We start from the raw sequence: 14480 nt of genomic DNA, 5'->3' as shown, positions 1-14480 counted from the left end.
ATGTTATATGAGTTTCAGGTGTATAATATGGTTGTTAGACATTTACATAACTTCCAAAGTGATCCCCCTTAAGTGTAGTGCGCACCTGACACCATACTTAGTTATTATAATATTACTGACTATATTTTTTTTGCTGTGTTATACAAATGTTTGCTCTCTGATCTGTCCTTTCCTGGCACCAAATGAAGGTCTTCCTGAGTCTTTGTATTCCTTCAATAGCTATGCTAATGTTTAAGGATTGAGGGACACACCCATCTTGGCTTTCTCTGTCTCCCCGGGGAGACTCACTCTTTCCTACCTTCACTTGGGAAACCATGTTCTGTGCAATATTGAGCTCCAGTTCCGCGTGTCTCCGCCTCATATTCTGCAGTTGCTGGTCAGCATCCTGGAGGTAAATCCAAAGCTCAGCCTTCATGTGCTTGATCTCCTCCCAGCCCTGAGTTAAGGTCTGAGCCTGGGCAAGCCTTTGTTCGATCTGGAGGGAACACAGAGGCAAAGTCAGCGTTCACAGATGGAGGCGTTTATGTCCAGTGAATCAGAGGTGCAATTCCTCAGCCTGTCCATGTACGCAGGCCAGTACACATGCATGCGTACACACACTCTGCTATACATCCACAACGAATTCTTTCATTGCTTCAAGAAAAGCAGATGTTTCTTTTTATTCTTAGGTTTTCTAAGGACTTTTCATGTATAAGACATGCCGTATAATTTCAAGCAGTATCATGAGACTTTAAGAAGTTTTAACAATCTATTAAGTTTCCCTAATGGTTTTTCACATTTGGCGTTTTCAACACCTGAATAACTCGCAAATTCAATCTTGGGGTTAACGAGAAAAGACAAATTATTCTCTATTATACATTTGTTGTTAATTCTTATAAAACACTGAGTTATTAATGTTTTAAATATATTTTTAGATCTGCTTCACTGCCTTTTGAAACCATATAATTTATTTCAATAAATAATTTCTGTAAAAACATACGAATTACTGCATTTTCATAAGGATTAAAGACAGATTTGGTTTGTAAATATAATATAAAAGAGAGAAACCTTCATTATTTTGAGACACTTCTTGCTTTGGGTGATTTTACTGTCCTATAAATATTTATATATTAAAAACCTAAACCAAGTCTTATTTTTCTTTTAAACCCAAAAGTATTAAAGAGGTTAAGGCACATGACCCTGTGCTGCCATCTGTCTGTTGTGGACAGTACTGCTAATTCATCACAGCATTTTCCACTGAGCCCAGAGGCAGCTCCAGAATCCTTCCCAACACCACACTCAGCCACTACCAATGGCTTAGAAGGCCTTTGCCAGCCCTAACATAAAGGAAGGATCAGGAACACACACCCTCCATAGTAAGTGTTACCCAAAGAAAAAGATGGAAAGGAGAAAACAAAACAAACAAAAAATTAGTGGAAAAATAGGAAGAGAATGGTAATCAAGGAAAAAAAAAAGAAGTGGAATGAAGTACTAATAATTAGCAGATCAATGGGACTAGATGTTTCAGTTCCAACTCAGTGGCATTGGGAACGGAATGTGCTTATTTTTCTGTGACTTAGTTGAAATTCAAATATCTATTCATTATAATCACCATAGGAGATTTACAGCAAGAATGACTCAAGGAAATATTTTCTTTAAACTTCTCACCCAACGTTCAAACAAGAGAATGTAACAGAACAGACAAATCCAATGGCTTACATGCCTTACCATTTGCTCTGTTTGTTGAATGTCTTTTGCTGTGGTTTTCACTGAAGAGTTCGACAAGTCGCACATGGAGCAGAGGAGGTCCAAGTAGGTCCTGGCCTGCTTCTGCAAAGCTCTGAAGTGCTTGACCTTAAACAAACACACTTGTCAGAATGGAAGACATGCATGCCATCCTTACACAGCACATCTTTCTGCCATTTGTATTACCTTGTTGACATTTCAAAAATAATTCTGCTATGTTCAGTATATACAACCCTTGTTGTAACTGGCGTCTATTAGTTACGCTCAGAAACAATTCAAAAACACTGGCAGGGATCCTTTGCCCATCACTTGCTTCTCATTGTATTAAAGCCGGTACGGTCTGGTAAAAGGAAACACCCAAGAAACTCCTATATTTGTTCCTGCTTCTCAGCTCACATTCTAACTGTTCTCTGTTTCAGAGAAAGAACCTTTACTCTAGCATGTTTTCACAGAGTGTGGAGACATAAAGGGGGGGAAAGGTCATTGTGCACCTGCAGGCTTCATTGGAGTTTGGGACAAATTAGATGGCTGGGCTCTTTTTTTTCTGTGGAAAGTTCGAGAAAGGCATTTCCCGGGGATCATTAATCTATACACGCGGACATGGAGAAATGTGTCTTTTTGAAGATAGTCAGATATGTAGGCTCTGTTTTAGATCATGGGCATTAAGCAGTACATGAAACAAAACCTTTGTTCCCACGGAGCTTAGATTCCTATGAGAGGGGCAGGCAGGGATCAGAAGGGTGAAAAGCAATGGAAAAAATATCCATTTTTCAGAGATTAAAAAAAAAAGCTAACTATCATCTGAGCCTTCAGTGAGTCATAATCTTCTTGCTGGAGGAGGGCTGTACCTTCAATTTGTAAAAGCGCATTATCTCCGAGGCCCAGTAAGCGCAGTCCAGTAAGACGAGGTATGCCTGTACTTGGGTGTCCCCAGCAGCCAGCACAGTTTGGCACAGAATGAGTACTTAACATGATTCTATTGAATGTCTGAATGAATTACATCATATAACATAAACTTCAGGAGTCAGTACCTGCTTCACGGCTTCTGCCCTGCTCAGAGGTGGGTGCGGGCTTGGCTTTAAATCAGGTTGGATGGCAGAAAGCCAGGCCTGGCATTGCTGCAGCGTGTCTTGGCGACTGACATGCCTCTGAAGTTCATGTTCCAAACTCTGGTACACCTGCAACAGAACAGTCGTGCGCAGCTGTGAGAGCTATCTCATACCCCTACCCACATCCCTGGGATCAAAGGAAACATGTCCACCAGTCCATGGAAATGGATTTACCCACCCCCCCTCCCCAGGACTCCCCAGAACCATACACATATCAACGGAGTTTTCATATGTTCCAAAGGTGGCAAAGCACAATTGCCATCCCCAGTTTATTACTTCCCAAACCACACGTTACAACATAAATCCTGATCAGGGAAAGAACGTGGGCAAGGTTCATACAACTGTAAGATGTGTTAGAATACGTAAAATCACTGAAGTAGATTGTCAAACAGAAATTAGAGGTTTTTGAGCTTTTCCATTATGGTATGCAAATTGCAGTTTATGTTTAAGCTAGAAACTAAAAGTAAAAATAAAAGGCCATGTGATGAAAAGATAAACAACATTTCTCTAACCAAAATGCTGGGTGAAATCTGTTGATTCCCTAGACCAGTGATGGCGAACCTATGACACGCGTGTCAGAGGTGACACTCGAACTCATTTTTTTGGTTGATTTTTCTTTGTTAAATGGCATTTAAATATATCTACACTAATAAAAGAGAAACATGGTAATTGGCGTACGACCGCTACCCTTCCGATTGGCTAATCAGCATATCCTTATGCAAATTAACTGTCAGCCAAGATGGCGGCCGGCAGCCAGGCAGCTGGAAGCGAACGTGAGGCTTGCCTGCTCCAGTGACTGCAGACTGCAACGTTCCCCGCCTCACTTGCCGGACTCTGAGCTGGCAGTTTGAAACATTCTAACAAATATAGCCGGCTGGGATCTCAGAGCTGAAGTTATACATTGTTTCGATTATAGAACCGAAACAAACCAGATACCTGCTCTCAGAGCTAGAGCCAGAGCTAAAGCTGGCCCAGAAGAAAAAAAGAAAAAGAAAAAAAGGAGTGGTTGGGAGCTTCAGTCAAAACCCCTAGCCTGAAAGCAGTCCTCAGCCCCTCACCCAGACTGGCCAGGCACCCCAGTGGGGACCCCCACCCTGAAGGGTGTGTGACCAGCTGCAAACAGCCATCATCCCCTCATCCAGGCTGGCCAGGCACCCCAGTGGGGACCCCCACCCTGATCCAGGACACCCTTCAGGGCAAACCAGCCAGCCCCCAGGCCTCTATCCTATATAGTAAAAGGGTAATATGCCTCCCAGCACAGGGATCAGCGGAGCCACGAGGCCTCCTGGCACCAGATCAGCATGACAGGGGGCAGCGCCCAAACCCCCTGATCGCCCTGCGGCTCTGTGTGTGACAGGGTGTGGCGTCCCAACCCCCTGATCGGCCCTGCTCTGTGTGTGACAGGGGGTGGTGCCCCAACCTCCCCCCCCCCCCCCCCCACGGGCCCTGCTCTGTGTGTGACGGGGTAGAGCCATAACCTCCCCATCGGCCCTGCCCTGAGTGTGACAGTGGTGGCGCCCCAACCCCCTGATTGGCCCTGCTCTGTGGGTGACAGGGGGCGGTGCCCTAACTCCCCTATCGGCCCTACTCTGTGCGTGACAGGGGGGAGCTCCCCAACCCCCTGATGGGCCCTGCTCTGTGCGTGATGAGGGGGGGGGCAGTGCCCCAACCCCCTGATTGGCCCTGCTCTGTGAGTGACAGGGGGCAGTGCCCCAACCCCCTGATGGGCCCTGCTCTGTGAGTGACAGGGGGCAGCGCCCCAACCCCCTGATTGGCCCTGCTCTGTGCATCACAGGGGGTGGCGCCGCAACCTTCCCATTGAACCTGCCTTGAGTGTGACAGGGGGCGGTGCCCCAACGCCCGAATCAGCCCTACCCTGAGCGTGACTGAGGGTGGCATCGCAACCTCCCAATCTGCCCTGCTCTGTGCATGACAGGGGGCGGCGCCCCAACTCCCCAATCAGCCTTGCTCTGAGCCTGACCAGGGGCTACACCTAGGGATTGGGCCTGCCCTCTGCCACCCAGGAGCAGGCCTAAGCCAGCAGGTCGTTATCTCCTGAGGGGTCCCAGACTGCGAGAGGGCACAGGCCGGGCTGAGGGACCCCCACTTCCCCCCGGAGTGCACAAATTTTTGTGCACCGGGCCTCTAGTATAATAATAATCAAAAATATAAATCTTTGTTTTACTATGGTTGCAAATATCAAAAAATTTCTATATGTGACACAGCACTAGAGTTGTTAGGGTTTTCAAAATGCTGACACGCGGAGCTCAAAAGGTTCGCCATCACTGCCCTAGACTTATGAATTCACCTTCTAAAAGTTAACTAAAAAGAAGAAGAAAGTAATCTAATAAATAATTGTAGATGATGACAAAGGAGGAAAAAGGAGTGAGACAAGGTTAGATGGGGCAGAGGATCCAATCAGTGATTTAGAGAACAAGATTACAGCCCGGCTGCTGGAGCTCAGTTGGTTGAGGGTCATCCCATGCACCAGAATGTTGCAGGTTCGATTCCTGGTCTGGGTTCAAGTAGGGGGCATGCAGGAGGCACCTGATCGATGTTTCTTTCTCATCAATGTTTCTATCTCTCTCTCTCCCTCTTTCTTCAAGCAGAGCAACAAAAAGAAAAAAGAATTAAAAAAATGAGAAAAGTCTAAGAGATCTCTGGGACAGCATCAAGTGTAACAACATCTGCATTGTAGGGGTATCAGCAGGAAAAGAATGAAAGGGATCAGGAACCTATTTGAATAAATAATGGCCGAAAAGTTCCCTAAGCTGGTGTACTTAATCTTTGTTAAAAGGGCAATTCTTATTCATCTTAGCCTTATTTCTATAACCTTAGGGATTCCATTTTAGCATAACTCATTACACCCATTAAAATATAACTCAAAATTGGTACTTGTTCTTTTTATCATTTTATGAATGCATAAAAATATTAGAGTAGAATATAGGCTGCATAGAGTTAAAAAATAATTATTCTGGAAATTATTTTAGTGTTATAGACTGGCAAATTAGAAAAAATATTGGTGACTGTCAAATGAAAAACAAACAAAATTTAAATAAATTTGACATTAATTCACGGAATAAAAGGATTGGGAGAAAGCAAATGTCTGAAAGCAAGAAGTTCTGGGTCCACAGAGCCTGAAATCTGTGCTCCTGTCGGGAGATGCACCAGAAATATCCCGAAGACTGAAGCATCTAAACTATTTCACAACCCTCTGGATTGCACAGGCTTTCTCCTTGCTTCACAGTCACTCCAGGCCGAGCCGTGGTGCTCACCCGCTGGGCAGTACTGCAGATGGCGGAGTAGCTGTCCCTCGTGCCCTGCAGATGCGCCTGCACGTGTTGTGTAAGTTTTGCTTGGAGGTGCTCTGCACACTGGCTGATCAAAGTGTCGCCTTTCGTTTTCAGGTTGTTCAGACGGTCCTCAAAGCCAGCAATTTCTTCCATCATTGCCTACAAAATAGGAACAGAGTTCTCGCAATTCCACTGTTAGTCTTTCAATAACCTATTTATTAAGCAGAAGGCCTAAGAGGAAAATTTCACTGTTTAATGATATTTTTGAAAGAATTTGCAATTAACCTTGGTTACCATATAGCAAATGAAAAAAAAAAAAAAAGTATGTTTCAGGAATCCTCCAATAGGAAGAGTTGGTGAAAATAATAGATTAAGCGATGATGAAGTAAACTTTCAGCTAGTTCATGGCTGATCTCAGCTAGAGAGATATCTGCTCCCTAGTATTATTAACAGATAAAGGATGTTTATAAATCTTTCAGCTCTATCAATTATAATCCTGGTATAATTTCTTCCTAAAATAATCTAATTACTATTTAATTTACTGATATCCAATTTCTCTAATAATATGACATCTGATTTATATAATAATCTAACAGCTGATGATAAATTTACATAATATCTAGTTTACATCACATAATATTTATATTAATGAAAATAACATTTACCACTTATCACTTATTAAGTACTTGCCATAGTCCAGGAACTATGTAGAAGTCCTGAGAAGTGTGTATTATTGTCATTGCTTTTCAGATGAGGAGACTGACGCAATCAAGGTCACACAACTAGTGAATGGCAGAGCCCCAGGCTTGGGACCCACTCTGGCTGACCTCAGCTCATCCACCTCTATTCCCGTGAGTTGTCTAGTGAGCTTTCTCATGGATCACTTAGAGAAGAGGAAGCAGCTTTTCCAATCAGGGTTTAATTTCCTCACTGCTATATGGTACCAATAACAAGGGACACATTCCAGCACCAGGTGCTCTGGGTTGACACATCAATATCTCTAAGGGAAACCTAGTGGTCCCTCAGCAGCCTGGGGTCCATCACTTCATCCAATGGTGCTGCGTGAATGGTTATTGTCTACACCATATGTTAACGAGCCATTGTGTCTTCGAGTTAGAATAGAGTCACTACATAATGAGGTTATTTGGGGTGTGTTCTCAGTGCCTAATAGAGTATATCATCTGATTAGTTTTCTATCCATATTTACTAAATAAAATGTTCTCCTACAGACAGGAATCCTGAAGCCCACAGGCATTAATGGCTTTCTTTGACACATCATGACCAAAATTCAGTTTCTTATTAAGGTCAGCAAGTTGCTCCATTAAATTGTGACCATATGATATCTGTCATCTGGCAGGTGGAATTACTAAAAATGCATATGAATGAAAATAAGAATGCCTCCTATCAGTACCATTTGTCATTTACAAAAGTTTTCACAGACATTATCTCCTGTGATGCCCTCAACAGCTATGTGATGGGGCTGGCATCACTATGGCCCTTTACAGAGGAGAAGGAGGAGACTCAGAAGTGTGTACCTGGTACCTGTACAACTTTGTTAACCAGTGTCACCCCAATAAATTCAGTAAAAAGGGGAAGAAGAGGAGGAAGCTCAGAGAGGCTAAGTTCTCCCAGCTGAGGAGAGAGTCTGGCTGAAGGCCAGACTTTCTGGTTACTCTTTCTGTATCCTATCGTTGGCTGTACTTTTCTAAATTAAATACCATCTTTCTGAAAAATTATTCCATATAGATGAAATTCTGCAATAGGAAACTATTAGCTGGGAAAAAATGCTAGTGTGTTCAGAGTTGAATGCCAGGATTCAGCTACTACTGAGTCAATTAAATATTGAATTCAACTGTTCTCAATTATCAGAGGTTCTTGGAACTCAGACCTGATTCTTTAACTACAATCATATAATCCTGAAATGCACACACACACACACACACATACACACACACACACGCAAGGCTGTAGAAGCCGTCCTGTATTCTTCAGCTCCTTAGAGACTAACGTACCTTGTGGTGGGCCAGTTGCTGGGTGATTGTCTCTAGGCTGCTTGTGTCCATGAGGTCAGGGGCCACCAGCCTGCCGGACATCTGCAGCAGCCACTTTTCCACCTCCTGGAGCTCATTGTTGTAGTCTTCATGGTCTTTGACCTTCACCTCAAGGCTGTGAACATGCTCCTGTGAAGCCAAGTGCCCATTAGAGGTGTCTTTCAAGCCAAAACAAAAACAAAACAAAACACTCGAAACTGTTTTATATTTTGAAAAACCCAGTGCAACTCATAGGGTAGAAGGCTCATATAGCCAGCTCTAGTCTCACCACTAGGATCAGATAAAACAGAACAAGTCATTATGCCATCGAATAAAAGAAAAGATCCTGACCCATCCCAGCCCTTAAATTTTTCTGACAGAGAAAAAGGAGTCGGGACCCCCCTTCTGGCAAGTAAACACATTTGTATTGGCTTTCTGCTACCGCCTTACCTTTCCCGCGCTGCAGAGGGCCTCATAGTCACTTTGAAGCTTAGCGATCTTATCCTTCAAAGCACAGTCCTGCACCAGGTCCAGAAGAGCATCACCTTTCTCTCTCACTGATTTCACCGATGATTCATGGGACAGCACTGTCTGTTGAAGTGACTTGAATTACAAAGAAAAAATAGAGAACCAGCTCATCTGTGTGATCAAGGTGAACATACCCGTATGCCACGTGTGAGATGATCTCCAATCAAGACTTATTTTATAAGTCTATGGATGTAAAACATGAAAGGAAATAGGTTTCTTTATGGCTAATATAGCTCTTAATTTTTATATACTGATATGAGAGAGAGAGAGAGAGAGAGAGAGAGAGAGAGAGAGACATCAATTTCTTGCTCCACTTATTTCTGCATTCATTGATTGCTTCTTATAAGTGCCCTGACCTGGGATCGAATCTGTAAGCTTCAATGGATTTTCTAACCAACTGAGCTACCTGGCCAGGGCCTAAAATAGTTTATAAACAAAGAATAACACCAAATAGTGTGGAGAGGGAAGCATGGGAAAGAATTGCATTTGATGAAATTTAACATTATTTTCATTTCCAGCTTCCATCCCATTCCTTTCAGCAGAGAATAAAACTCAACACAGAACCAGGCACTATCTTTTTATTTTGAGTTCCTGACGTTAACTGCAGCTTGAGGTGCATGTAAAATTAGGGAGACAAATTCTAGCTGCCAGAATGCTGTCCTGGCTCACAGCACTATTCAAACATCCTGAGAACTCAGTGGTTCAATGACACGCTGTCAGACTCGGTAGAAAAGCCCAGGATGAGAATAGACATATTGGTCGGAAGGAGGCCAAAGTGTGGCAGGGAAACCTTTGAGGTGAGTCATCTGACAATTCTTAAAGACTATCCTTGAAATCAGTGGTTCTCAACCTTGGCTGCACATTAGAATCACCCGGGAATCTTTTTAAAATCCTGATTTCTGGGCCTCATCCTCCAGAAATTCTGTTTCTTTGTTACTAATGTTGTGGCCCCACCCCATAACAAAGAAACAGGATTTCCGAGGATGAGGCCCAGAAATCAGGATTTTAAAAAGATTCCCAGGTGATTCTAATGTGCAGCCAAGGTTGAGAACCACTGCTTTAAATATTCAGGTCAAATTTAGAGCACAAATTATTCCACATATAGACTTCCATAATTGTTTCAAAAATTAAAATAGGTGAACTATCTCTATATCCTGTTTTGCTAGCTATATTCACACCACCACTTGTTCTTTTTTTTTTCCCATTTGTTCTTTGAAAGATTAATTTCTAAGATGTCTAGCTAGAGTGAATGAAGTAGAACTTGTTTTCTTACAAATATGGTATCTCGTTTTAAATTAACCGGAGACTAGCTTATTGGCCTTGGGTACCCAAATATGAAGCGAAGACTCTACATGAAACAGATGAAATCTACAGGTGTGAGATCTTGACACCAGGAAGATTTATCTGGAGGATCCCTCTACCTGGATCACACTGTGAGAATAGCTCTCCACTTATTGATACAACCTTTGAATATCAGGCAAATATGGTTCCCGGGTGGAAATAGAACTTTTATGTACTGTATCTGGCTATAAAAACCTACATCATTCTCCCCCAGTAGAACAAACATGTTACGGACATTTTCCACCATCCACTAAGGAACACAGAGGAATCCTCTCCCACTCAGTCCACATATGCAACTCCTGCAACTGTCAGTGAGTAACAACACACTACCTTGTACTTAGATAACTGAGCCTTTTTCTCATATAATTCCATTTTGGGTTCCTCAGGAACGTGCAGGATCTCTTGGTATTCGGCGATCCACTGAGTAAGTGCTTTATATTTATCCGAGAATTCCTTTGCTAAATGAAGGCCTTTCTCCAGGGTCATGTGCTCCTTCCGAACAGTGCTGGTCAGCTCGTTCAATTGCTCCACGTGACCATGGATCTTGCTTCTTAAAGCATCTGCCTCGCCGTCCTCCAGGTACACCAGAGCCCTCTCTCCTTTCTCCCGGGCCGACTTCAGCAAACTGTGGCCTTTCTCCATGTCTTTTAGCAAGCCCTGAGAAAGAGAGTGTAGGAAGCAAATACTGGGTTAGTACAAGGAAAAGCGACTTGAATTTCATTGTAACATGGACAATGTAACCTTATTTCGTTCCTTTTAAAGAAAAGGTCTACAAACCCCATTTTCGAGTCCACTATTGCCCCTTAAAAAAGTGTTTGGGGTTTCTAACCAGTTTTGACCCGCCAGGAATGAGGAATCCTCTTTTATTTACATCAATATAGGTTTTAAAATGTCTTAATCAATTGATCATTTCCAAATCAGTGTTTTGAGACAGGACTGGGTGTTTATCTTAACCTCAGTAATATTCCTAAAGATCTGAGTTAAAGCTGTTAACGCACAGTGCCATCAATTTGAGATAAATTTCTGGTCTTAAATTTTTAAAGTGCTAGACTGGAATTTAGTTAAGAATTTCGTGAGCAGCCATGTCCAAGTCATTCAGGTGAGATCACATCACCAATAAATGAAAGTCTGCTTTGGGCCTTAAAGAGATAAGAACTTAGTACTTAAGTGAAATGATGAGCCAAAGACCACCCATCACACCGGGCGGAGATGAGTATGTGTCTCTCAATAGCTACACGAGAGAAAGGAGCAGCTCAGTGCAAGAAGACAGGTTGGGAGACAAGTCTGACGCTGCCATGCCTACCTCCAGCGTCTTCATCTTTTTCCCCATCATCGCCTTATCTACTTTCTCAATTTTGGCAGCCACATTCTTGAAGTTTTTATGAGTAGAGCTGTACCAATGAGAATAGGAGCTTAGAGATGACTCAGCTTCCTCCAAACTCTGGATCTCTTCCTCCAGGAATTTTATTTGTTCCTTTGAAAAGAAGAAACAAAATGGAACTGTGAGTTCAAGACCCACGCCAGTGCCCTTTGTGATACACATGCATCTTCCCCGGAAGGTAGGGAGTGGAAGGAGGAACGCTTTGGCCTGCGGAGTGTGCTGGCCGACAACCAGCAGCGGGCGGCCTGCTCCTGCTCCCTCACCAGCACTTGGAGAAGAAGGGCCTGGTATCTGGACGTCAGCTGGGTGGCCTGGCAGCCCAGCCGGCTGCTCACATGGCGCTCGTCCAGGATCTCCTGGGCTCTGGCTCCCACGTCCTCCACTTCGTCTCTGTAGGTGGTGATCTCTTCGTGCCACTTCTGAAATGACGTCAATATTGCAGGGAAAGGTTTAATCTTAGTAAGCATTGTTGAGGAAGACAAATATAGGTACCTTCTTAATAGGACATGATTCCAGTGTACATTTAGAATATATTTATTCTGAGATATAATTTTGAAAATATGTACTTAACCTTCATAAGAAAAGTGTACTACAACAATGTGATAAAAACTACACACTCTTGATTGAGGCACTTTTCTGTATGTACTACACTTCAGTTCAAGAAATATATGAAATTGTACATAGATACAACTGTATTAATCGGGAATGATTCCACTGTATGTTTAGAATAGATTTATTCTGAGATGTAATTTTGAAAATGTGTCATATATAACTTTCATGAAAAATATAATAACATGATAAAAGCTATACTCTGAGTTTAAGTACTTCTCTGTACATATTACACTTCTGCTCAAAATTGTTAAAGCCGAGTGACATATATTCTTATATCTTCTGTTGTACTTGGACACATTTTAAAATAGGTGAATAATGAAAAACATCCTGAAGGCCTAAGCATTATTTTGATCATCATGTGCACCACATTTGCATAAAAATCAGAATAAACTAAATACCAAGTATTATTTTAATGTGTTATATTGGAATAATTTCATATCAGAACCATAAACTTAAATGGATTGCAATACTAGCATTTATATATCTTTACAAAGCAAGGTAATAGGGCATAAGGAGCAGACATAAAATATTTCATTAAGTTATATTTCATTAAAGACTCATTTAGGACTCTATTCATAATTGGTGTTAGAATGCTCCATTGTAATTTACGTTAACTTTCTTTTCAAGCAGAAGATTTTGCAAAATCTAAACCTGGGACGGAAAAGAAATGACTACATATCTTAATGAAATGCCACTCTGCAAAGCAACTGCTACTTCGAGCCAGATCAGGAACCTGAGCTCATTTACCTTCATCTGATGTAACTGTGCCTCCTTGGCTGCCCGGTTGGACTGACGACCAGCCCTGAGACTCACTTTCTCCTCCAGGGTTCTCAGCCACCCGTCCACCTGCTGGAACTTCTGTTCCATCAGCCTCAGCTTGTTGACGACATTATTGAACTGCGTCCGGGTCTCGGACAGTCTCTGCTGGTGAGCCTGCCACTCCTGCCGGAGAGACTCCAAGGCCCGGTCCTCCGTCTGGGGGAGGCCCGAGGGGATCACTTCCTCTCGGGTGTGCAGCACCGAGTTCAGCAGCGCCTGCCCCTCGGCGCAGTGCACCTGCAGCTCCTGCAGGGGAGAGGCATTCACATGGCACACCTGCACAGCTTATCGCGGCTCACCGAGCCACCCGTGCCACCTGCAACTTCACGTGAGAACGGAGCGATTTTATTCTGTCTTATATAAAACAGCATGTACCCAACACTAAATATTATTCCCCAAGTCCAGAGAAAGATTTGCAAATATTTCCTATTAAGATAATCAAAACACACACACACACACACACACATACACACACACACACACACACCCTAGAAATATTTATCTCAATCATCTTAGAAAGAGTTTCTGCAATTTGACTTTTCAGTTTTTAAGCAAAAACACTTGTGATTAAAGGGCTATTGTTTAAAAGAAGAACCTAGGCCTTTTATGGCTCATAATCTGTTTAAAGAGCTGTAGGCTTCTTGCTTTGATATTGAATGAAATTAGTTCTGGTTGAGACAGGAACAATGGGCCTTCTTTTTCCCCGAGAAGAGACACTTTGCCAAAGCTGAGTGTGTTGGCCAAGAAAAGTTGGCCCAGAGGGTAATAGGGCGTACAAATCTGGGAGGTTAGAATGGTCACACCTGCCAATGGAATGCTCCAGGTGCAAATACATTTTCCTCCACCAAAGCATAAGCCCCAAAATGTTAATCACCCTACCAGTTCAGTATGAACCAACTCTTGAAGAGCATAAACTAATTTATAACAAGAAAATCTAATATTTTAAAAGATATTGGCAAGACAATATTATATACTTGTATTTCTTATGTTCCAAGAATCAGCACAGATACTTGATCTGATCAACTAAAGCTGAAAGGAGCCACATCAAAACTCACCACGTGTTAAAAGTATCCACATATTTAGTTAAAATAAAGTATTACAAAAATATTTCATATCAGTTCAAACCATTTGAAATTTCTGATATCCTGTGGGATTGGGCCTAAACCGGCAGTTGGACATCCCCCGAGGGGTCCCAGATTGGAGAGGGTGCAGGCTGGGCTGAGGGACACCCCCAACCCCTGCCCCAGTGCATGAATTTCATGCACTGGGCCTCTAGTATTTCATATCAGTTCAAACCATTTAAAATTGCTGATATCTGACTATTTTTACCTAAAAAAAAATAGCACTCTCATTTGGTAGAAACAAATGGATAAATTTTTCCTTAGCTAAGATCTCACTTCAAGAATGTCATAATGTGAACACATAGATGGAAGAAATCAATATGGTGGAAATATTAAAACAGCCACAAACACAGACATTTTATTCCAAAGTTCTTAAAATATTTTAAAAGTTAATTTTGTACTTTCAATCTCCCTCTTTAATTCAAGAGTTGGCAAGCTTTCTCGGTAAAGGGCTGGATAGTAAATATTTCAGGCTTTATTGGGCCATACAGTCTCTGCTATCGTAGCTCTGAAGTAGCAAC

At 42.5% G+C, this 14480-nt stretch overlaps 1 protein-coding gene across 2 annotated transcripts in view; it reads right to left on the bottom strand.

Annotated features, from left to right (window-relative positions):
* SYNE1 (spectrin repeat containing nuclear envelope protein 1) overlaps nucleotides 1-14480 on the bottom strand; it is a 384525-nt gene that overhangs the window by 169285 nt on the left and 200760 nt on the right. For both annotated transcript variants that reach the window (XM_070417448.1, XM_070417449.1), the window contains 10 exons: nucleotides 12767-13084; nucleotides 11671-11826; nucleotides 11330-11500; nucleotides 10357-10683; nucleotides 8608-8760; nucleotides 8140-8307; nucleotides 6110-6286; nucleotides 2757-2903; nucleotides 1708-1833; nucleotides 299-475 (listed from right to left, as the gene is read on the bottom strand). In XM_070417448.1, the coding sequence (XP_070273549.1) occupies nucleotides 299-475; nucleotides 1708-1833; nucleotides 2757-2903; nucleotides 6110-6286; nucleotides 8140-8307; nucleotides 8608-8760; nucleotides 10357-10683; nucleotides 11330-11500; nucleotides 11671-11826; nucleotides 12767-13084 (1920 nt within the window). The remainder of the gene's footprint in view (nucleotides 1-298; nucleotides 476-1707; nucleotides 1834-2756; nucleotides 2904-6109; nucleotides 6287-8139; nucleotides 8308-8607; nucleotides 8761-10356; nucleotides 10684-11329; nucleotides 11501-11670; nucleotides 11827-12766; nucleotides 13085-14480) is intronic.

This window comes from Myotis yumanensis, unplaced genomic scaffold (assembly GCF_028538775.1).
Source record: "Myotis yumanensis isolate MYYU_CA2020_CCGP unplaced genomic scaffold, mMyoYum1.0.hap1 SCAF_6, whole genome shotgun sequence".
In the NCBI taxonomy this organism is placed as follows: domain Eukaryota; kingdom Metazoa; phylum Chordata; class Mammalia; order Chiroptera; family Vespertilionidae; genus Myotis; species Myotis yumanensis.
The sequence above is the reverse complement of the archived record's forward strand: the minus strand, read 5'-3'. Positions and strand labels throughout refer to the sequence as shown.